The sequence below is a fragment of the Protopterus annectens genome, chromosome 9.part0 (genome assembly GCF_019279795.1).
Source record: "Protopterus annectens isolate FY-2018-M chromosome 9.part0, PAN1.0, whole genome shotgun sequence".
Classification (NCBI taxonomy): domain Eukaryota; kingdom Metazoa; phylum Chordata; order Ceratodontiformes; family Protopteridae; genus Protopterus; species Protopterus annectens.
In genome coordinates this window covers 826127408-826153154 of record NC_056743.1, presented here as the reverse complement: position 1 = coordinate 826153154, position 25747 = coordinate 826127408, and the positions used below count along the sequence as shown (strand labels likewise).

Below are 25747 nucleotides of genomic sequence, written 5' to 3'. Positions count from 1 at the left end.
TTTTGCATTTTCATGTGCTAGGTTTTAGCCTTTGGGTACTAAAAAAAAAGTGCCTTGAGTTATTTATTTAAAAAGTTAAATAACTGAAGACAGTTATTTTGCTAAATACTCTTACTGTATTAAAAACAGATGAAAGAAAAATGCAGAGAAGTATTTTCAACTGCAAAATGGAAGAACACAGAAGTAAATTAAAAAATTAAAAACTACAACTGCATAATTATCACACAAAAGTGATATAATTGTATAAAAGCAAACAACCAATGGCTAAGTGTGGGTAATGTTCGACTTATCATGGGCCATGGTCTGCTTTGTAATATGGGAAATCATGCCAACTGTTGGTAAATCTTGCATTAACCACACCCAGCCATGGGTTATTGCTAAAGTATTAAATTAAGGTTATGAATGGAAAATGACTGTGCATTGTACAAATCTGCTGGTTATTATTTTTTGTTTTGCTACTCTTGCAATTTTCAAAATAATTACATTTGTTTTAATTGATAAACCAACTCACTACAGGACATACAGTCAAGCTCACAAGACTGAAATTGTAATGTAATAATATTTTTATGTGGGAAACAACCCCCCACCCAACAACTAACTATAAAATAATTAAATACCACGTGATCAAACTTCAAGGTAAGGTATATTGCTTGTGATGGGTCATTGCTTGGTCTTGTGGGCTTGACAAAACGTGCTTTTATCAGCTGGCTATCAAGTAAACAAAACTTCTATGGGTTCCCTGCTTCTGCTCAAAACCCTTCATGACGCCTTTACACTAGATCTCCCTTATTACTGCTATTTGCTGAACATTAAAAAGCTTTAAATCCCTTTTTGAGCTTTAAGGGCAAGTAATTGCCTTGAATGGAAGAAGGATGAGAACTCCCTTAAAGCATTTTTAATACCAACATATGCAAGTTCTTTTACAACTGCAATACCAACATATGTAAGTTCTTTTACAACTGCAATACCAACATATGCAAGTTCTTTTACAACTACAATACCAACATATGCAAGTTCTTTTACAACTGCAGAACCACTTGTGTTACATTTGCTCACAATCTGTATGTGCAAGAAATGTTCAAATAAAAAGAGTTTTAAAAAAGCCTTAAATGCCACTCAACACTGAAGTCACGGTACTGGCAATATATTACAACTACACGTAACTCCATAGGAACTACAGCAGGAGTCAATTCTAGGTGGTTTGTGTGTGTTGACAAGAGCACTCTTGACACTCATCAAATATTGAGGTAATGCTGGTTTCATGAAATGTAGCTATACCCGGACTAAGGAATGCGGTCCACTCCTGTCATGGTGATATAATTTCTAAACATTCAGAGAAATTAAAAAGGCTGTAACATTGGCAGTGGAGACAGCCAATGATCACTCACAATCAGAAAAGGCAGCTGCTGAGATGGAGTTGATTTGTAGTCTGGCAAATGCAAGTGTACTTATCAGTTCTATGCTTTTCAGCACCAAGCATGGCAACCCTGAATGACAACTGTTGAGAAATGAGCTGAACTGTGTGAATAGCTAGAAATAAACGAGCAATGCTGGTGCATACATGCTCCTTAGCCTCACTGCAGAAAGCCTTGTTTGTGGTAAATGGGGTGACCAACTTCTGAGCATAAGAGCTCAAGATTTTAAATAAGAACACAGAAGGCAGTACTCAAGTATTCAACAAACTGCAAAAAGTTTCCTGAAGTAAGACACAGGAGACTTTAGCAGGTTTATGTTTTTATGTCTGATGACCTCTTGCACACTATACTTTAAGCACCTGCAAATTAAATGGATGCAAATGACATACATGGATCAGTGTGTCCAGCCTACTCAAAACTACATAAAACAGCATTTTAAGTGGTAGTCACAATGTGCTTTCTTGCAGCTATTAATGTCTCACAAAACAGTAAACACCAAGTCCCAACCATACCAGGACACAGTCCTTCAGAATGGTGTATGGCAAATGGCGGATAGAGAAATAAAATGCCACACAAGCCACATTACTCAAACCCTAAAATTAGTTCTCAATGAAATGAAAATATGCATTTCAACTATAAAGACCAGAATATTAACCTATGTCATGGCTTTGGTCCAGTAAACATGGTGTCAAAACATAAAACCCACCTTAATTGTCTTTGCTGTTATCTTTTGCAGGTCTTGATTATAAAACAAATACAATACCCTGTGCCCCTTGATATCTTTAAACAGTGCTTAAAACATAACCATTTATATTCTAATTTAAAAAGGATAATGTCATAAAAGATAACATTTCTACTTAGAAACAACAAAAGAGATACCAACAATACACAGGCAGATTAATCATATGAACAACATCAGGAAAATCTGCAGACAGTCTAAACTAAAATATTTAACAGTGTACTTTAAAATTAAGAACAATTCATAAGGATCGAAAAGAACTCCCTGAACACTGTTTTCCTTATGACAATTAAAAGAAGAAAATCCTTCTACATGATTGTATAGCTGACTTGTAGTACTCTGACATTTTTCTCACCTGGTACACATACGTGAATTTCCTAGTGCAGCTGTGCGGAATTTAACATTTCTGTTATTAACATTCAGTACGCTACACAACAGCTATGCAAAACAAATTAAACATTTGCTTAGTTAAGTGCAAGTCTAAAATTCACCTTGGTTTTAAATATGAAATTGATCTACATTTTTCTTGTTGTTTTTAGGACTGACAACCTGCATAAAGACTGCGTAACATCAAATAACTTTTCCAAGTTCTTCTCCATTAAGTGTTGAGGTATATTAAAAACAAAAGTGCATGTTCATCTCTGAACAGTCCCTAAAACGATATTCTGATGTGCAAGAAAACCGCATTTTTGCTACATATGTACTGAGCTTTTAGAATACTGCAGCACAAAATAACAACCTTCACTTTGAGATGTAAAGTTCATTTGGCCCATGTTTGGTGAGGCAATAGGAAATCCATCCTTCTTAACTGCAAAGGTAGGACTCAGCCAGTAGCCTTCAGGTTACGTGAACAAAGACAGGTGCTAATTCTTGTGTGGCAGGTAAAGTTCATCACTGCTCTTGCCATAACGTCAGCAAAACAAGACAATGATCATTCAGTTGATTAGTAGCATGTCTTCGTATGTTGTAGTCCTGCAGGAGACAAAACAGAAATTAAACTAGATTTTGTTGACACTCCATTGCTGCATTTTTAAACATAAGTGCACATAGGCAGAGTTTAATTTCAATCAGCTTAATTAACAAGACAAATACGGTGACTGCCAGGCTTATTTGCATGGGACATGTTCAGGCATTCCACTCCCAGTACAGACATGCTAAGTAAGTAAATAAAAAAACAAACAAAAAAAAAACAAAACAAAAAAAAAGGTGTAGAGGAAGTGCTACTGCAACAAGACTAACAGGAACAAAGTGTGTGTGCGCACACGCACGAGTGTGTGTGTGTGTGTGTGTGTGTGTGTGTGTGTGTGTGTGTGTGTGTGTGTGTGTGTGTATGCGCAAAGAATACTGAACATTTCTTTCAATTGGTTTGGATTGTGTCTGGAAATTTCAAATGCACAAACTGCAGAGTACACATTTGGCGAAACACACAAACTGTGAATATAATAATCCACTATGTTTGCAGCTGTAGACAGGAAAGGGCAGCTTGCTACTTTTTTTGGTTTGGTAATGTTTACAAAGAATGTATTTGCATCAAGTAGGCAAATCTGCAGATGCAATGGATCAAGCCAAATGACCTTTACTGCTTTGCAAAGGAACCCACTGCTAGAGGGATTTCTCAGTGTGCTTTGCCAATGATTTCTTTGTTTTGGAAGATTTTCTTCGTGAAGATAACATATGTAAGCATACAGGAAAATGCTCCCTGAAAAAAATGCTTATATCTGTCTTTAACAGGTTTGTGATTTGGATAGTCTACAGTACTTGGGTTTTTAGTGTTGGCATATTGTGTATTCAGGTAATAGTGTTCAGTGTTTTGCTGTTCGAGATTTTTTTTGTTTTGTGGTATCAGGTATGTATGCATTTGGGCAACGGTGCTCAATGTTTTTTTCACTTAGTATTTGCTGTTAAGTCACACGTGTGTATGTATAAGGACTATTTCAATGAATCCGTATGTCTTTTTTATCTAATCACAGATCGTTGAAAAAAATTAATTGAAAACAATATTCACTGAAACACATTTAAAAAAATATCAAACACATTACATCTTCCTTCAAAACTTTGATTCTATGGAGAGGCAAACCCCTTGCACCATCACATACCCCTTACTAATGTATATCAAGTCCATAGTCGCAGTCTCAAAGAAAAAATAAAACATGGCACACAATGAATCACTGCTCGCATAAAAACACAAACTTCTACAGTTTTCCATACAGCACAACATTGGGCAGTGGGCAAAGTATAAATTTATGTTCTAGACTAACTTACCGTGGAACTCCTCATATCCCAACATTGTTTTTTTTCACACCTTTATCGAATTATCACTTAAGCCACAGACCAGCATACATTTACATAAAACAAAAGAATTCATATCAACATGTTCATACATCACATATTTTATGTTGTACAAATATCATCAATACATGTAAACTGCTCAATCCTTGCATTCCCTTAAATCTCGCTCTTCCTCCAAAAACATTATTCTGCATGTTTTGTTCCCATAATTCCCATTTTTTCTATGCACTTTGCTCCTACCCTTTTCTGAAGATCCCACTTCCAGTTCTTTTACCTCTGTTACAATATTCACTACTTCATATACAATTGGTCTACACTTTGATTTCCATTTTATAGTAATTGCTTTTTTGGCAGCCAACACTATTAAGGCTAAGAAGGTCTTACTATGTCTAGGCAATTCAGATAATTTATCCCAAGCTCAGAAAAAAAAAATTTCCTTAGTAACAACCATTTGCTCACACAATTACACACACACACACACACACACACACACACACACACACACACACACGTATGACCATCCATCGAAAATTCACCTTATCCAATGACAATGAACTGAACACAACCTGTTGATCAAAAACAGATTGGAAAAATATTAAATCAAGTTTTTTTTTTTGCTGGTGGGCAAGCCTCTACGCACCCCCATACCCTCTACTAATATTATATACCAACTCCAGGATCGCAATAGAGTGGGGAAAGGGTAACTTCTCCAATCCTCACTGAACCATGATCTCATACTGACAAAAACCTATACATGCTATCAGCTGATTTTTGATCAGCGGTACAGGCTTTTTGTCCATTCGACAATTGGTACTTTCAATGTGTGCACACGCACGTACACACACACACACACACACACACACACACACACACACACACACACACACACACACACACACACACACACACACACACACACTGTATAAAATTAAATTACCAATGAAGATTTTTTAACTTTATCTGCAGTCTTGTAAAAAGTTTAACAGATGCTTTGCATTTAGTGATTATACAGAAATGGCTGGAAATGAACTGATACCATATTTAGAAGTAAAATGCCAAATTAACTGAACAGCAACTGTTTTGTTAATATAATGTGCCTGGTCCTGCTGTGCAATTAATAGTAAAGGGAAATGGCTGACATGCTGTATTAAGTGTTTCAATTATAAAACTATATTATGAGCTCTTAAAACTCAGCTGCAAGATTTCTAGCCTCCATTCATCCTCCATTGTCACTTATGCCACTGAATTTTACACCAAGCTAACAAACTGCATAAAGCAGTCCTAATCAGAACCAGATATTTCGAAGAATGTAAAATAAACTACCTTTATAGAAATCCAGGATTAGCAAGTTCTATAACAAGAGGAAAAAATAATCAAGGCATATAATAAATCCAATATATGCCATAATTAAAGGCATTACCAAAAAGATCAACAAAAAACTGAAAACTACTGCAAGAAAGGTTAAAGTTGAGCACAAATTAAGATTGTTATCCACAGCCAAGGATTATCTTAAATCCTTCTTCAAATACCCCACATGATTAAGAAATAACACTCAGCAATGCCCTGAATTAATTCATAATGGCATTATGTACTCTGGATCTAACATGACTTGCAGTTATCTTTGGTACCAACTTCAGATCAGAAATAGTCATTGAAGATCCACAAATTTCCATGACCCTTTTGCCTCTAAAATTATTAAGAAACATGTCCTAAACTGAACATTATGAAGTTAAAAATATTATCTCTGTGGACCACATCATTACAAATGGTTACCTAACACTGACAAACATTTTCTGTTTGAACCCTTCCTAAAGCTACTTAATTTAAGTATAGCCAGGAGGTATAGGTCTGAGGTATGGAAAATGGCTACTGTTTTCCCTGCCATAAAGGGAATTCCACTTCAAAACCCAGAACTATATGCCCATTAACTTAATGTACCTAATTTGCAAAGCCATGGAACACATGTTATCTGATATCATAAGCTCCAACATAAAAATTCAATTTTTTTGTCCCCCTTGGGACATAATTCAAGTGGCCTGGCATCCCAGCGCTCGATGGCCTAGCCAGGTCTACCAGCTTATCTTCTACCTTCCTCCCCAGACTTTATTGCTGGGGCTAGTTGTGGATCTTAAGTGAAGTTCTGGGGAGCTCAGCTGTCTTTGCATCTCTCCTGGGTGAGGGTTCTTTATATGCCCCACCTACTTCCCACACTTGCTCATTCCATTTCTGGGTAACTTCCCTCTTTGGACTATGCCTTCCCTATGGAACTGTTATCGACAAACTCCCTCCCACCCGGGACTGGCTCCATCAGTAACCTGAGCCGCTAATCATACCAGAGTCAACCTGGCTGTAGTTAGGGCTCTAAGCCTTTTCGCCACCTGAGCGCCTTCTCCAATATAAAAATTCTTACTGTTCTAAATCCACAAAAATGTGTTTTTTTCAAAGGGAGACCAAGTCTCCTTAACTTATTTAACTTCTTTGAGAAAGTCACTGAAAATGTAGAAAGCAGCCATGCAGCTCAAAGTCTTCCTGGATCTGGGTAAGGGCCTGTGATGCTATTCCCCATGCTAGAACTGTAAAAAAAAAAATCTTAGGAGTGCAAGTGTAGAACCTCATGCTGCAAAATCGACAGCAAACTGGCTGACAGATGAAACACAAACAGTTAAAATACCAGTTGCCACCTTATAAAGCAAAAAAGTGACTAGTGGCATTTATCAGGGATCAGTTCTGATGGTCATCTACACCTTGGAGTCCAAAACTACTACCCTAGATGTACGGCTAACTAAATCTGCTGTTGGCTGCAAGATGAATGTTGCTGTTCTCTCAGCATCTGATACCATGTTACTACAGACAGCGCCAAACAATAGAAATCAATGATTAAATGCAAAGAAGTGTACCACTGTCACCTTTGGTAAACAAATCTCGACAGCACGCCAATAAACTGAACACGTCCTACTGGTAATAAATAACCAGACTGGTACCCTGAACACGAAGTGGTTTATTGGACCAAATCACAATGCAAAACGACGACGGCAACCACAAAAAAACAATGGCATCAAAGAATTGAGTTGAACTACTTAGCGCTTTCTCCCGTTAATATAAACTGGGCTTCATCAGAGTAGAGCCATTTACAATATCACAAACCTTTTAAAATGTGAGTCATACACACACCTCCCAACTGCAACCAATCACAGCCAACAAAGACAGTGAATACAAGATAAGCTTGTAGTGCGCAATTCAAGTTACGCCAATTAAGCTGGCAAAATTGAATAAAACAATAAATTTGTTCATACTGAACCTCCTAAAATCAAGTACATCAGTTTAAAACCTTAAAACTACACAACAAAAATGATGCATTATTAACAAGGTCAAAAAAATAAACACATATATGCGTAGAATAATGACCTCCTTAACCATGGTGGCTAGAACCTGCATAAAAATTAAATACAATAAGATCTTAATTTAAAAATACTAGAAATCGAAATATGATCATTAATACCCGGGGGTTTGGATGCGTCTAGTCTAAGTTGCCATACACATTCTTTTACCTCTAGTAATGTCTTGACATCACCACCTCATCATTATATGGAACTCTGTCGACATTTAAGATCCAGCTTAATTGGCGTAACTTGAATTGCGCACTACGAGCTTATCGTGTATTCACGGTCTTTGTTGGCTGTGACTGGTTGCAGGTGGGAGGTGTGTGTATGACTTACATTATAAAAGGTTTGTGATATTGTAAATTGCTCTACTCTGATGAAGCCAAGTTTATATTATCGGGTGAAAGCGCTAAGTAGTTCAACTCAATTCTTTGGTGCCATTGGTTTTTTGTGGTTGTGGTTGTCGTTTTGCATTGTGGTTTGGTCCAATAAAGCACTTTGTGTTCAGGGAAACCAGTCTGGTTATTTATTACCAAATCTCGACAGCAGCTTACAATACAGACTGCACCTCACCCCAAATTTATACAGTAGTCATAGACTCACTTACTTTTACAGACAACACCCTATCCTTTCAGTACCACATAGCAATAGTAGGAAATTTTTCTATCTAGCCCTATTAATACTTAAAGCGATCTTATCCATGTCAAAAATGTCACCATTCTTCTTTACTCTGTCCTGCTCAGACCAATTACACAATATAATGACTTTTTTAGTATGTTATCTATCCAAACTCACTGCACAGCTAGAAAGATACACAGATTCCTCTTTAAGAAGATCACAGGACTAAAGGCACTCAGTTATGAAGACATGCTTGAACCTCTCTCCTTATTACTCTCTCTGTCTTATACTCTCCTATGTAATGATTTAATGTCTAGTACTCCACAGTCTTAAGGACCCAGCCCTCCTTAATCTCCTACAGATCCACAAAACAAAAGGCTCCACAAACAACTGAATTAAAGACTTAACCTCCATCAACAAACAGAAGAGATGCACTGAGGGACAGAATTATTAATCAACATGAAATAACCTTCTACTACACATGGAACAGAGCATTACCTTTGCCTCCATTAAAAGAAACATTGACAACTGGAGGGTGGACTCTTGCAAAGTGATTACAGTCCATGGACCGACTCAGCCTTGCAAACTCTGGAACTATGACTCTATGACAGACGTAGGCAGTAGTACCAGGCTGCACCCCACTTGTCACTGCATTAATGAGGGGCTATCCTAAAGTGCTTCCCATTGGGGCTGACCAGCATCTTAAATAAAATGCAATAACACAAAATTTACAAGTAGCAAACACGACTGCCAGCCAAACTTTCAACTAATCAAAAGTATGTGGTATGGCACTTCCTAGCCATATCAAGTTCTTTATTAACACAGCATATGCTTTAGTAGCTGACAATTTTGAAAAAAAATATATAAGCATTGAGTCTGGGGTTGGACTAGGTGGCTTTACCTTTCTAAGTCTGCTGTAAAGTATTACAGAAATGATTTGGGGATGCAAACATTTGCTCCACAGCACTTTGTACTTTTTAACTGCCATCTTCATCCAGGTAACCACAAGTTTCACTGACCATGACTTGACCCAATAATGTGTGTAATATCCCTCTAACCATGACAGACGACTTAAAATACTATCCTCTGAACAGGTTCATTTACTTTAAATGAATTTAATGATTTTTTTTTTTTGGTTTCCCCCAGACCTTGTCAGATGGTCCCCATACATTCACCCAACTGGCACAAGTATTTCAGTGAAAATGCAAACCAGGTACTCTGAGGCTAGGCAAGAGCCCTACAGCCCAGTTTGTTCCCAACCAGGAATCCCTATCAGCCTTCCATTCCTGGCAAGCATTGGGTAAAAGGGAGATGGCCTGATTACTGCTCCAGGAGGCAGCATACCCTCTCCCTTTGGGAAAATCTCCCCTTCTTTCTTAGCAGGTTCTCTGAACCCACAAATGCTGCTTCCCAAGGAGAATTGTAACTCCACATGACTATTTTCTCTCAGCTGCATAGTATAAATGCAATGCTGTCCACATGGGATTAGTTCCTCAGAACTCAACTAGATGATGACCTCCTGCTCTACTAGGTGTCTCCTATGTGGCAAGCTACAACAGCCTCCCTCTCCGAGATGGGGCAAGCCACAACAGCCTCACTCTCCTGAGAAAGAGCAAGCTACAACAGCCTCCCTCTCCTGAGAAAGAGCAAGCTACAACAGCCTCCCTCTCCTGAGAAGGGGCAAGCTGCAACAGCCTCCCTCTCCTGAGAAGGGGCAAGCTACAACAGCCTCCCTCTCCTGAGAAGGGGCAAGCTACAACAGCCTCCCTCTCCTGAGAAGGGGCAAGCTACAACAGCCTCCCTCTCCTGAGAAGGGGCAAGCTACAACAGCCTCCCTCTCCTGAGAAGGGGCAAGCTACAACAGCCTCCCTCTCCTGAGAAGGGGCAAGCTACAACAGCCTCCCTCTCCTGAGAAGGGGCAAGCTACAACAGCCTCCCTCTCCTGAGAAGGGGCAAGCTACAATAGCCTCCCTCTCCTGAGAAGGGGCAAGCTACAACAGCCTCCCTCTCCTGAGAAGGGGCAAGCTACAACAGCCTCCCTTCTCCTGAGAAGGGGCAAGCAACAACATCCTCTCTCTCCTGAGAAGGGGAAAGCTACAACAGCCTCCCTCTCCTGAGAAGGGGAAAGCTACAACAGCCTCCCTCTCCTGAGAAGGGGAAAGCTACAACAGCCTCCCTCTCCTGAGAAGGGGAAAGCTACAACAGCCTCCCTCTCCTGAAAAGGAGCAAGCTACAACAGCCTCCCTCTCCTGAGAAGGAGCAAGCTACAACAGCCTCCCTCTCCTGAGAACTGGCAAGCTACAACAGCCTCCCTCTCCGGAGAACTGGCAAACTACAACAGCCTCCCTCTCCTGAGAAGGAGCAAGCTACAGCAGCCTCCCTCTCCTGAGAACTGGCAAGCTACAACAGCCTCCCTCTCCTGAGAAGGGGCAAGCTACAACAGCCTCCCTCTCCTGAGAAGGGGCAAGCTACAACAGCCTCCCTCTCCTGAGAAGGGGCAAGCTGCAACAGCTTCCCTCTCCTGAGAAGGAGCAAGCTACAACAGCCTCCCTCTCCTGAGAGCTGGCAAGCTACAACAGCCTCCCTCTCCTGAGAACTGGCAAACTACAACAGCCTCCCTCTCCTGAGAAGGAGCAAGCTACAACAGCCTCCCTCTCCTGAGAGCTGGCAAGCTACAACAGCCTCCCTCTCCTGAGAAATGGCAAACTACAACAGCCTCCCTCTCCTGAGAAGGGGCAAGCTACAACAGCCTCCCTCTCCTGAGAAGGGGCAAGCTACAACAACCTCCCTCTCCAGAGAAGGGGCAAGCTACAACAGCCTCCCTCTCCAGAGAAGGGTCACGCTACAACAGCCTCCCTCTCCTGAGAAGGGTCACGCTACAACAGCCTCCATCTCCTGAGATAGGTCAAGCTACAACAGCCTCCCTCTCCTGAGATGGGTCAAGCTGGCAATGGCCTCTCACTTGCATCTTCTCTGGTCAGCTCCTACAAACATCTGAGCCACTAACTGAAAATAGCTCACCTGCTGCTCTTTCTCCATTTAAGACGCTGACCTGGCTCCCTTTAAATTAATTCTTACAAAGCACAGGATCAAGCTACATGTAAGATGTATGACACAACCAAAAATGTATGTAGCATACATGAACATCACACACAGTCCTGTGCACAATCTTGTTTGCCCATGGTTCCTGTAGTAGTAGCATACATGACCAGACACAGTCCTGTGTACAATCTTGTTTGCCCGTGGTTCCTGTAGTATAGCATACATGAACATCAGACACAGTCCTGTGCACAATCTTGTTTACCCATGGTTCCTGTAGTAGTAGCATGCATGAACATCAATCACAGTCCTGTGCAAAATCTTGTTTGCCCGTTGTTCCTGTAGTAGTAGCACACATGAACTTTAGACATGGTCCAGTGCACAATCTTGTTTGGCCATGGTTCCTGTAGTAGTAGCATACATGAACATCAGGCACAGTCCTGTGCACAATCTTGTTTGTCCATGGTTCCTGTAGTAGTAGCATACATGAACATCAGACACAGTCCTGTGCACAATCTTGTTTGCCGATGGTTCCTGTAGTAGTGAGATTCATAAAGCTGCAATGAATTACTGTTGCACCATATACTCCATGGCCAGTGGCAAGCCTACAATGGACAAAGTCCAAGCATCAAGATAATTTTTTAGAACTAATTTCTGTAAATATCGGTGGCAGTGTTTTCCAAGGGATGCCCACTTTTGTGAAATGTACATAGTTTTTGGTTTTGTAATCAAAAGCCTTTCACTTACTTTGATTTACAGACCCTACTGAATTTCACGAGATGTTCTACCTTCATCAAGAAAATATAAATCTTTATATTTTACCTTTATTTTGACAAAATCAAGTACTTTAAATTAGAAATGGTGGCGATTTCTAGGCTGTTGATGAAATGGAGTCTAAAAGCATTCTGTAATGTTATGCATTCTTTGCAGTAATGCAATGAAATGAAATGAAAATCTTTAATTGCCAATGCATGGATAAAATAATACCCGTTAAGGAAGGTGGGCCATCTTCCCATGTTTTCAGTCACTCATTCTTCATTCATTCATAAGTCTTAAATAACAGTTTCTGTTATTCTTTCAGGAAAACTTGGCTAGGCTTAGAAAGGCTCAACTGGTTGTTAGCCTAGTAACAATCTAAGAATCTACAAGCATACTTCACTCCTTTACCTTTGAGCACTAACTGTAACATTTGGTACTGACAGATGTCATGTACCTCCTACTGCCTTGAAGAGGATGAAGGAAGATCTGTTGTACTACTGAACAGTAAATGCATAAGGATCTGGAGTCATGTAAAGTAAACAGAAGTTATGTGCATGCCATAATGCTGAACCCTTTTCACCCCTAGTCCAGCTGATTCAACTGACAGAATTATAGCAGTCTCTATGACTTGATCTGACAGCTCTAGCAGGAGCTCAAATTTCAAGCTCCTTCCAAACTTCCATAATTAATTTGTCCTTAAGTCTACACCTCAGATCAAGTTTGCCGCAAACCATAAATACAGCATAAAGAATGTGTGAAGAAGATGACAGGCTTCAGAATAGGTTTACCAAGTCCCTCTGGATCAAAATGGTGCCAATTTGGTAGGGAGAAGGTGGGCATGTTGTCGAATTGGAAAGACTAGGAATGCAAAGAATCCAGAGTTATGGTAAACATATAACTTTGCATCCAATCTCATCCAATTGGCCTGATTCATCTAATGGAATAGAACCCCATGTTACCTAGTTTCCTGAGTGGAATTATGACAGGATGCCCTTAAGGAAGGCTCTAGATCTGAAGATATCTTATTTTTAGAATTTTGAAACGGTATGCAATGTAGAAGAAGTTGCTGCTGAACAAGTGTCATCCACTAAAGAGTTTTGAAGGCGGCAGTGGAAACTGAATACCAGCATAGCTGAATGAGCCTTAGGCTACAATGGTAAAGGCTTGTTTCTTGAATTGTAGGCAAAGGCGATACTGTCTGAGAACCATTTGACATTGTTATTCTGAATACTTTGAAGCTTAATCTGAAGGGAGCAAAGGTGATAAAAAGTTGAGAATCTCTTCTTACAGACTTTATTAATTTGGTTGTCTGTGGACACCCAAAGTATGAAGAAGATATTCTCTCTTTTTGGAATAATTTGGAAAAAAACTGGAAGGTGAAGGGGCCAGTTCTGGTTGGAATAAAGGTAGGATTGGTTCACAATGATGCTCTACCTCTGTGAAAAAAACAAACTGGGAGGTGCAAACAAAAATGTCTGTAATTCTGAAATCCTTCTTGGTGAGGCACCAGAAATAGTTTTCCATGAAAGGTAATTCATTTTGGATGAGAATGCTGGCTTGCAAGGAGGTTGGGTTAAGATTTTGCACAAAAAATGAAGGTCCTAAGGTGGTGATGCATCTATGACACGAGGATGTAGAAGGAAGGTTCCTTTTAGAAAAGCTTTGCACAGTTTATGTGCTGCAAGCCAAGAAGCTATAAAGCAGATATAAACATTTGGTATAGCTGTCTAATGAACGTTAATTGCAGAATAGCTTGAGAAAGTATCATCAAACGATGAGGGGAAATGAAAGCCTGACAGAAATGGAGCAGAAAAGGGGTCCAAGTCCTTGGTTGGATGCCTACATGGAGAAAAGTTTCCATTTGTTTTTGTAAACCTTGCAGGTGGATTCTTTGAGAAGATGATGGCATCTGAACCACTGTTTGGTGAAGGGTAGTATTAAAGGCAATTAGTGGAATTGGAGAAATCATGTGGTTAGTTTGAGGGAATGAATGTCCAGGTGAGGTTTGTTGGCGTATAGGACAAAATATCTGGCTGCTGATAGAGAAGCTACAGTTGCTACATGAGATAAGGCCTCAGCAAGAGAACCATATTTGATTAGGCCAGAAAAGTGGAAAGAGAATCATAGTAGCTTTGCATGTGGAGGCTTTCTGTAGAAATCTGGTGATCAAGGAGATAGGAAGAAAGGCACACAGGAGTTCAGGAGGCCAATGTCTCATTGGCGACATCAGGTTAAATTAGAGTCTGCATTTGGTATTGGATAGGTTCAAAAACAGATCACAGCAAGGCTGGCCTAAGTAGTGGAAGATGGTTTGTGCTACTGTAGGATTGAGACACCACTCATGAGACATTTGAAAGGCACTGCTGAGCCTATCTGCTATGCAGATGACTCTTTCCATGATGCATGTTGCTATCAGAAAGCAGTGTGAAGCTACTGCCCATTGTCACTCTCTCATGGCCTCTCTGCAAAGGGGATAAGATCTAGTTCTTCCCTGCTTGATACATATTACACTAGTGATGTGTCTGTCTGAGTGAATGGCAATCACCCCTGGTGGAAAGTAGTCCTAAACAGCCTGCAATGCTAAGTAAACTGCCCTAATCAGGCTGTTTATGTGAAGATTGGCTTCTATGTTTGTCCCAGTTCCTTCAACCATTCACTTCTCATAATCCACCCCCAAGAGAGGAGGAGTTCATGGTAAGTGCTGCCAGTGGTGTGGGGAGGATGAATGGGCACCGTAGACAGGCCAAAGGAGATTACAGCCACCAAGTTAGATGCTGTCAGCAGACCAAAGTCAGATGAACTTTAGTGTTCTTAGTGCTGGATAACTGAAGCCACAGTCCACACAGAGTGCACTGCAGTACCCACTTGTAAATTACAGGACCAGATGAAGCCATTAATCCAAGAACATTTTGATCTAGCAGAGTGGATGCAGAATTTCTTAATGACTAGAGCCTCTTATTTGGTAATTTTAGTATGCAAGATGATGTGTCCAGATGTCAGCTGGCGAAAACCAATGTCTGAGAAGGCTGAAGCTGGCAGTTTTATAAATGTACAGAGATACCTATGGACCAGTGGAGCTAAATCAAGTAATCTGTGGCAGTGATCAGGGACTCCATCGATGTACTGGCTAGGAGCCAACTGTCTGGATATGGGAGAATGTGGATTCCTTTGAGTCACACATGGGCTGCAACTACTGCCATGCACTTGGTAAACACTTGGGGGGAGGGGGGTGAAGAGTAGGCCTTGGAAAGGAAAGTGACTGGCTCCCACCTGGAAATTTAAGAATCTCCTGGATTCCTTAGCAATGCTGATTTGGAGATAGGCACCTTGGATATCTACTGAGCACATTCAGTTGTTTGTCTATAAGCAAGGCAAAAACTGCTTGCACAGTGATCATCCTGAACTGAATCTTGTGAAGTACCGATTTAGCTCGCTAAGATCTATAATTGGCCTGAGGGTCTTAATTTTCATTAGAACTAAAAAGAATGCAGAATAGACCCAAACCCTTTCTAACCTGCTGAGACCTCTTGGATGGCTCTTTTTTCTGGTACAGTAGCAATCTTCTCTTCTTGCTGCTGTGCACTGGTGGGGGTGGAATGTGTGGGAGTGGCAGAGACCATTTATGTGAAGGGGAGTAAAAGGCTATGGTATAGCCTTTGGATTTTATTGTCCTCACTCGTTTATCTTGTGTGATGACCATCAAAACATCCAAGTCAAGACAGAACAGACCCATTACTGCCTATGAAGAGAAGCAGTTGGGAAGCTTTCAGGGACTTTGGGGTTGTTTACCTAAAAAGAGACCCCCAAAATCCCAGGTTTTACCCCCGGTACAGTGCCTATTGAATGGGCCACCCCTATCAGAATATAGTCAAAGGATGGGTGTAGACCCATAAATAAATGACTTGCAGATGGATACAAAGATGCTGACACTGTGGCATCAAAGCCAGTGAGTGATGACCTTGCTGGTTTTGGGTGGGACAATGACTCCAAAGGCCACCTGTGCTGATACTTACACTGGAGAAGAAGGTTGTAGAGGGGAACAAGGGCCAACTTGATCCTTCAAGGAGAAAGAGGGGGATGTGTGACATCCACTTCAATCTGTGCCTTCAAAAATGCCTTCATCATCCTGTCCCAATCCATTTCATACGTACTGTGTAAAAGCTTAGATGACCTAAGAGAAGAAGACGAATGACAGCAGGAGGAGAGAAATTTCTCAGATGAATGTCCATTTGAGATCTTCTCTGGAAACCTGTCTTGTATTATGATAGTATCTACGTGGGAGGAGAGGCCCAGTACCACAAAAACATACCATACCTGGTATGGAAAGTGGAGCTGGGTTCCGGTCAAGATACCTTCTTTGCTGAAGAGATGCCTATGTCCTCTGCCTTTATTTCCCTTATTTCTTTTTATCAGATTTCTCTTTATCACTATCTTTTTCTTTTGCTTGGGAAAATAAGTACCTTAAGGATTAATTTGTTTTTATGGTCTAGTAAGGAGCACGTGCCAAAGTTCTTGCATATGTTACAAGCCATTAAATGGTGTTGTGACCCTATGCACACCATAAAGAGATTGTGGATGTCCTACGGTGGAATTTTCTAGCCTCATTTGCTGAAGCTCTTATCCATGTTATGCAATGCAAGCATGAACATCGTCCATTAAAGAAAAACACATTCTTTGACATTAAGCTATTGAAAATAATAAAGACTGTTAAGATATAAACTTTGATAAGTTTAAATATGCAAAACACACACACACACACACACACACACACACACACACACACAGACACACAAACACATACTTAAAATAGTTAGCAAAAACCTTAAAGTAAGCAGTAAATATCAAAGGACTAAATACATTATCAGAAACAGTAACATATTGTAAAAACTGTCCATACTACCAAGCTCTTAAGATAACATTACAGTTATATTGGACGAAAAAGCTGGAGAAATGATTTGGCCTTTGTGCTCTTCTTTTCTGAGCAGAAGTTAATAAAACTTTTTTTTTAAACAAGAAACTGATAGAGGTACATAGAAAAACAAATCTATAAAGCAAGATACTCGGGTAGTATTTAGCTATCTCTTAGAATCTGTCTGTCTTTCAGAGTAGCAAACATGTAAGGTATGGTTAGGAACAGATGCCTTACAGGGGTTTGGAAGGAGAATGAGATTTCTGCACTTGCTAGAGCTGTTCCTCAGGTCCATGAGACTGCTATATTCACATCAGTAGAATCAGACAGGATTAAGTCACATCTAACTTTTACTTGGGGGGGCCAATCCTTTAGAATGATACTCGTTCAGACACGAAGAAGCCAGTGTGCCAAAAAAGGAAGGGAGAAAAAAAAAAGTCTTCAGAAAGAAAACCTTACCCAAACTAATGACTGGTGCCAGAAGCATGGCCTCAAACTGAATGCCAAGAAATGCATAATCATCCTCTTTGGGAAAATGGCATCACCAGTAATTATCGCATTAATAACAGTACAGTAAGCATGCAATCAGTCATGAGGTACTTGGGCACCTAGGTTGATATCAACCTGACTTTTGACCACCATGTTGCCTCTGTTGTACAGAAGGCTTTCTACATGGCCCACATCATAAAGAAGGGTATTTCATCCAAGAACAAGGAGTTCATAACATCCCTGGACTCCTCCCTTATCAGACCCCTTATCGAGTACAGTGCCCCCATCAGCATGTACCTTGCCAAGCACATGAAGCAGCTGGAGAGACCACATAAGTTCCTAACCAGAAAAATCCAGGGTCTCAAACACCTATCCTATACAGATAGGATAAAAGCCCTGTCCCTCTACTTAGTCTCATACAGACTGCTCAGAGGTGACCTGTGTCTGGCATACAACGCTATCTCAGACCCCGCCTTGATGGAGTCGCTGCATATCTGTAAGTCTCAAAATCCACTCTCGCAACCCACACGTAAGGCCTTAACCTGGTCTGTGACATTAATGCAACTTGTTGGCAGGATAGAATTGTGTCCCAAAGACTCCCCCATCTGTGGAACAGACTCCTTCTCCATGTCAAGCAGAGTACCTCTCTAGCCCTCTTTATGAGGAACCTGGACGACTGGAAGGGAAACAGAAAATACACCCCTGGGATCCCACCTGTGTCCCTGCTGGACAGCAGAAACAGGTGCTAACTTTGAGGAAACAAGGGCAAAATTATTGGCTAGGCTTATAAGGGGCTCCAGGTCAATAGCCTAGTATCATCCTATGAACCTATATCCTGTGTTCAAATTCCTACTCCATCACAAGTCCAGAATGTAATATTTGGAAAGTACATGGGTGACCATCAAGAATGCATTAGCGAAGATACCCTGAATGGAAGATCCTGTAAAGCAAACAGAAACAGTAGCTACTGGTCTAGTTGGATGAGCTTTGATAGAAGCTGATAAAGGCTATCCATACTTTCCAAGAAACACGCTTTATTAAAAGGAAGAGACAAACATATATAAATGCAACTATTACAAAAGCAATTGTTATCTTGCAACTCTCTGATGAGGGGGCACTATTGGTGATGGTAAGGTAATCAAGTAGACATTTTCCAGACTGTGCCCAGTTATTAAGGCCTATGAAGCTGAAATGAGCAGCCATTTCATACATGGTGTAAAGCGTTTTGGAAAAACCTTAAATCCTTTTGACCTTTTTTTTCATAGCCTCTGAGATGAAACTGGGCAAGAAAATGAAATAAAAAAAAAGCTGATAAACAGCTGAGACATGGTTACTGATCACCCGGTGATTTATGAACATGCTGCCCACCATGCAGTGGCAGACCTCTCAATCATCCCGAATAACAGTGTTTACTGAGTTTTGGGGTCCCAATAATGGGGTGCCATGATTCCTGAGTGGCACCCCATTATTTCCGATTTTTCGAATCTATGTTTTAAATTTTCGCGCTTTTAGAGGTGACGTCATCACGTGTGTGATGACTTCAGCTCTGTCAGCATGCCGAGCATCTTTGAATAGGACTGCCGTTATTTACTAGGTTACCATGCTTACTTTACTTTCACAGGATTTACTTTACTTTCTGTGGTCAGGCAGAACACACAGGGATGAACTTTACTTTCTGCCATTCAGGCAGAACACAGACAGGATGCACTTTACTTTCTGCTGTTTGAGCAGAACAAGCAGAACAATTTTGACATGCAGAAGCCGTACAAGCAAAACAGACAGGATGTACTTCGAAGCCATACAAGCAGAACAATTTTGCCATGCAGAAGAAGCTGTTCGGGATTTACTTTACTTTTTGCTGTTTGGACAGAATTGGCATGCAGAAGCTTGTGGATGTACTTTATTTTCTGCCGTTCGGGCGGAACACAGGATGTACTTTACCTTCTGCCGTTCGGGCAAAACACAGATAGGATGTGCATACTGTGTGTGTGTGTGTGTGTGTGTGTGTGTGTGTGTGTGTGTGTGCCAAGTCTAGGTAAGGAAAACTTCCACTTTGTGCATGAGAACGGAGCACACAGATACTATATATAGGTAAGAAAACTTTTACTGATGTCCATTACTCCTTTACTTTTGCTGCTGCTGAGCAGGCATCCAACCTTTACTGCTTTACTTTTGCTGCTGGAGCCCCATTCCATTCACAGACAGGACCATCATGCTGTGCATAGTGTGAATTTACCAGTTATGTTTCCCATGTAATGAGAACGGAGCACAGATACTACTAAGAAAACTTTTATTGATGTCCGGTACTGCTTTACTTTTGCTGCAGTCCCATTCCATTTACAGGTGAAGTGTGTGAATTTACCAGTTACATTTTCCATCTGCCGCACATTTGTTGATGAATGCTGCACATTTATTGTTGAATTAGCGGGGTTGGGGTAATAAATTACCAAGAACAGGTCCGTATGTTGCATTTTGAATTACAGAACCATTTCCGTTTCTGCCATTTCATTTATTCATGGGGGGGGGGGGGTTAGTATGCTGCAAACTGGTTTACTTCTGCTGTTGTTCAGCAGGCATCCGTTAATGCTTTACTTTTGCTGCTGCAGTCCCATTCAGTTCAAAGGACCATGCGGTGCACATTTGAAGTGTGAGAATTTACCAGTTACGTTTTCCATCATTTATTGATAAAGTGGATTACCAAGAAAAGGTCCTTACGTTGCATTTGAATTACAGAACCAATTTCTGTTTCTGCCACTTTATTTATGTGTGTGTGTGTGTGTGTGTGTGTGTGTGTGTGTGTGTGTGTGTGTGTGTGTGTGTATGTTTGGAATGCTTGGCTCATACTTTTGGTCTGTTCCTCTTAAAATTTGGATGGTGCAGTGGTAGAGTTGTTGCCTCACAGTGAGAGATTCTCTGGTTAGATTCTCGGCTGAAGTGCCTTCTGTGTGGAGTCTGCATGTCCTCCCTGTGTTTGTCTGGGTTTCCTCTGTGTGCTCTGGCTTCCTCCCAATATACAAATGCAACGTAAGGACCTGTACCGTTGCTTCCTAGCAGCAACCTCTTCATTAGCTACAGATCTCTTTAATTTGGAATTATTTGGATGACTTTTACTTCTGCAAAGACTGTGCATATATTTACTGATACTGGTGGACTGTAGAAGTCTGAGTAGACTTTATAATGGAAATGTTCTGAATTGGGCAGTTTTTTCATTATTGGTTCATGCATTTTGTTTAATTGCTTACTGGAAAAATGTTCAAAACAATACATTTAAAATGCTGTAACAGGTGTGCTGTATTATACAAGGAATATAATTTAATAGTCAGGAAGGTGTATCAAAGAAAACATGCATGTTTCGTGTGCAAGGGGCCGGTGATTTGAAAACAGCCCAAAGGTAATCTTTATCCACCACTGGCCAGATGCAATTTCTTTGAATATGGGTTTCAATGAATGAGAGTTTCATGGATAGAGAAGTTTTAATACTAAGTCTATTTTCATTGTGAGACTGTATTGCTTTGTTTAGCAGATGTCTGTTATTTTTTGTGCTACAAAATGTAAAACCAGTTTTAAAAGAAATACAAATAATCATTGTATAAGTAAAGCAGTATACACATTACAGTGTTTATGGTAAATGGGGTGAAATAGCCAAGTAATAGGACATTGGAATGGCTGCAGGGGGACTCTGGGGCCATATATTTGTTGTCTGTTCTTCAGTTTGCATTTGAAATGTGGAATCCCACAATTCCATTGGGGAGGGCATGGTTACATAAGTATGTATGCAGATTACATGTTAATCAGCGTACAGATTTGTACCTATTTTTCATGGGCCTTTGTCCACATTTTTGATGTTTCCAGTTTGAGAGGTATGTGCAGTGGTGTCTGATAGTTAAGTGGTACTGGTGAACATATCTAGTACCCTGTAAAGAAAGGTCAATGAGACTGGTTAATTTTACAGCCCTGACTAATAGAAGTTGAGTAGATGGCTGAATCCATGAAACTGTGTGCAACTAACAAAGCTCAACAAGAAAACTATCAGCACAACTGGAGTTTCTGAAACAGTGGAAGGTAATGACCAAGTCATTTATATATACACAGACACACACACACACACACACACACACGAGTGTGTGTGTGTGTGTGTTTATATACATATACATGTATATGTATGTATGTATGTATGTGCGTGTGTGTATATATATATATATATATATTTTATATATGTACTTCACTATCTTAAAATACTAACATCTCGAAGTTCAGTACCTCGAGACGAAAGTGCCAAAAGTGCACCTGATCAAATTTGAAGTCTCAAATTCGAGGTTGTGGTGGCGTGGTAAGTGGGATTTGTTGTGTTTCTAAGGGGCGGTGTGATGTGGGAAATGGTTTTCCTGCTGTTGTGTGGATATTCAGTTAAGTGGTGTTTTTTTAAGGGTTTTGGGTAGGGATTTGAGTATGTGTGTGTTGGGAAGTTGTAGGTGTAGGTTAGGGTAGGTAGGTTAGAGTATGAGTGTGTAAGTATTGAGAGTGGTGGTGTTTGTACAAAGGTAATGTAGAGTATGTAGTGGTGGGTTTAGTGTTTTCCTTTTTAGTGCGACCTTGGAGTTAGCATATATAAGTAGCAGGGGTGTAGGGGGCGCAGCCCCCCACATGGGGGGAGCAAGGAGGCTTGCCCCCCCTACTTATATGTAGGGTAGGTGTATGTATTTGTGTTATTGTGTTTGTGTGTGTTTTGTTGGTATGTAGGGAAGAAGGTGTATGTATGTTTGTGTGGTGGATTGTGTATTTAAAAGTCTCGATTTTGAATTTTATGCTTTTGGGGTTTCGATGTTGTGAATGTGCGGCTTTATAGTCTCGAGATACTGAAGTTTGAGATTTCAATATTTCAAGATTATAAAGTGAATCCATATAGATATACGTATACATATACATATATATATATATATATATATATATATATACATATACATATACACACACATATATATATATATATATATATATATATATACATATAAACTGAAAAGTGGACTGGACACAAGAAGAGTCAAATATGAACTGACTGGGCCCACAGTGTTTACAAACTGGGTCAGAATGTTGTTGGATGAGACCAAGTCATATAGTGGTTAGACTGAGTTATACAAGCCAAACAACCAACACACACACAAACCAAATTTGCAGAGGCACTAAATAGCAATCTTCCCAAACCTCAAATATCTCCTAAGCCTCTTAATGGCAAAGCCTATCCTCAGCGATCTTGAATGCACTCATATAAAGCAATACAAAACACCACACATACTCCTACACCCAGTGAAGCCCCAACAGGAAAGCCCTTAAGACACATTACCCATAAGTCTTGTCATAGAGGACTCCACTGGATGACACACAGATGCCCTATTCCCCAGACCAAACAAGGAGAACAAAATGATCAATTACTTATCTGGGGCCAGACCTGCCAAGTTATGCATTCACTCAAGTCACTACAACACAGATATCAGTATGACTCCATCATAGTCCATGTGGGCATTAATGACCTGAAATGCACCTCCCTGGACTCTATGAAGAGAAACATTATTAATCCCTCTGAATGTGTCTTAGGCAGGCATGTGCCATGCACTGAGCAGCATTCTACCTTCACCAAGAATGATGCCATGGTATGAACAAAAGATGATGGAGTTCAATATCTGGCTTAGTATTTGGTGCCTTTCCAGGGTTATTCAATATTCGTTAACATGGGAGGACATGGGTAACAAAACTATGCTGCTTTGCAAAAGATGGTCTGCACCTATCCCAGCCAAGCTAAAACTTTATCCACCTCCTTTGAGCCTTTTTTAGTCAATACCAAATTCAAAATCCTGCAGACATAGCAAATAAAACCCAAAGAAAACTAAAGATGTTACTGCTCAATGCTAGGAGCCAAAGCAAGAAACTCCACATCCTCCAAGCTTTCCTCACTCTGGGAGATGCAGACATCTGTGCAGTTACCAAGACATGGCTTAAATCTGCAAAAGTACTCTGGCAGTGCAAGGCTTCAGTGCCTTCCACACATTTAGACCATAAGCGGCACAGACTGGGACAAAAGATGGAGTCTCGATCTACACTAGCAACAAGTATACTTCTAGGCTGGTTGAAAAGTACAATGCCCTGGAGTTTATACATGTAAATCACCATAGACAAAGTTCTATACCCTATCCCAGGAAGCTATAGGTCACCTTCTATGTCCCAAGAATAACATAGCTCCTACCTAGACCTACTGGAGACATTCACCATTAAACCCAGTACCCTATTTATGGGAGACCAACTATCCCTCTACAGACTGTGAAACATACACTGCCTCAACCCACAGGCACATTTTCTGGGCTCTATTAACACAAATGCCTTTGTACAAATACTGTGTGCAAAAATAAGAGTTTCAAACATACTGGACCTGGTACTCTCCAATGTGAGAGATTGGGAGAGCGCTGCATACCCACCCACATCACGTCCTCACTAGTGAGGGCAGGCCACATAGCTGTCTCCATCTAGTGTTTCTAAATATATATAAATGCAACTATTACAAAAGCAATTGTTATCTTGCAACTCTCTGATGAGGGGGCACTATTGGTGATGGTAAGGTAATCAAGTAGACATTTTCCAGACTGTGCCCAGTTATTAAGGCCTATGAAGCTGAAATGAGCAGCCATTTCATACATGGTGTAAAGCGTTTTGGAAAAACCTTAAATCCTTTTGACCTTTTTTTCATAGCCTCTGAGATGAAACTGGGCAAGAAAATGAAATAAAAAAAAAGCTGATAAACAGCTGAGACATGGTTACTGATCACCCGGTGATTTATGAACATGCTGCCCACCATGCAGTGGCAGACCTCTCAATCATCCCGAATAACAGTGTTTACTGAGTTTTGGGGTCCCAATAATGGGGTGCCATGATTCCTGAGTGGCACCCCATTATTTCCGATTTTTCGGATCTATGTTTTAAATTTTCGCGCTTTTAGAGGTGACGTCATCACGTGTGTGATGACTTCAGCTCTGTCAGCATGCCGAGCATCTTTGAATAGGACTGCCGTTATTTACTAGGTTACCATGCTTACTTTACTTTCACAGGATTTACTTTACTTTCTGTGGTCAGGCAGAACACACAGGGATGAACTTTACTTTCTGCCATTCAGGCAGAACACAGACAGGATGTACTTTACTTTCTGCCGTTTGGGCAGAACAAGCAGAACAATTTTTGCCATGCAGAAGCCGTACAAGCAACACAGACAGGATGTACTTCGAAGCCATACAAGCAGAACAATTTTGCCATGCAGAAGAAGCTGTTCGGGATTTACTTTACTTTTTGCTGTTTGGACAGAATTGGCATGCAGAAGCTTGTGGATGTACTTTATTTTCTGCCGTTCGGGCGGAACACAGGATGTACTTTACCTTCTGCCGTTCGGGCAAAACACAGATAGGATGTGCATACTGTGTGTGTGTGTGTGTGTGTGTGTGTGTGTGTGTGTGTGTGTGTGTGTGTGCCAAGTCTAGGTAAGGAAAACTTCCACTTTGTGCATGAGAACGGAGCACACAGATACTATATATAGGTAAGAAAACTTTTACTGATGTCCATTACTCCTTTACTTTTGCTGCTGCTGAGCAGGCATCCAACCTTTACTGCTTTACTTTTGCTGCTGGAGCCCCATTCCATTCACAGACAGGACCATCATGCTGTGCATAGTGTGAATTTACCAGTTATGTTTCCCATGTAATGAGAACGGAGCACAGATACTACTAAGAAAACTTTTATTGATGTCCGGTACTGCTTTACTTTTGCTGCAGTCCCATTCCATTTACAGGTGAAGTGTGTGAATTTACCAGTTACATTTTCCATCTGCCGCACATTTGTTGATGAATGCTGCACATTTATTGTTGAATTAGCGGGGTTGGGGTAATAAATTACCAAGAACAGGTCCAGTATGTTGCATTTTGAATTACAGAACCATTTCCGTTTCTGCCATTTCATTTATTCATGGGGGGGGGGGGGTTAGTATGCTGCAAACTGGTTTACTTCTGCTGTTGTTCAGCAGGCATCCGTTAATGCTTTACTTTTGCTGCTGCAGTCCCATTCAGTTCAAAGGACC

The 25747-nt window shown here is 40.6% G+C and overlaps 1 protein-coding gene across 2 annotated transcripts in view; it reads right to left on the bottom strand.

The window, feature by feature from the left end:
- Positions 1-996: 996 nt before the first annotated feature.
- MCOLN1 (mucolipin TRP cation channel 1) overlaps positions 997-25747 on the bottom strand; it is a 640674-nt gene continuing 615923 nt past the window's right edge. For both annotated transcript variants that reach the window (XM_044083494.1, XM_044083493.1), the window contains exon 14: positions 997-3126. In XM_044083494.1, coding sequence (XP_043939429.1) covers positions 3090-3126 — 37 coding nt within the window. In that variant the 3' untranslated portion in view covers positions 997-3089. The remainder of the gene's footprint in view (positions 3127-25747) is intronic.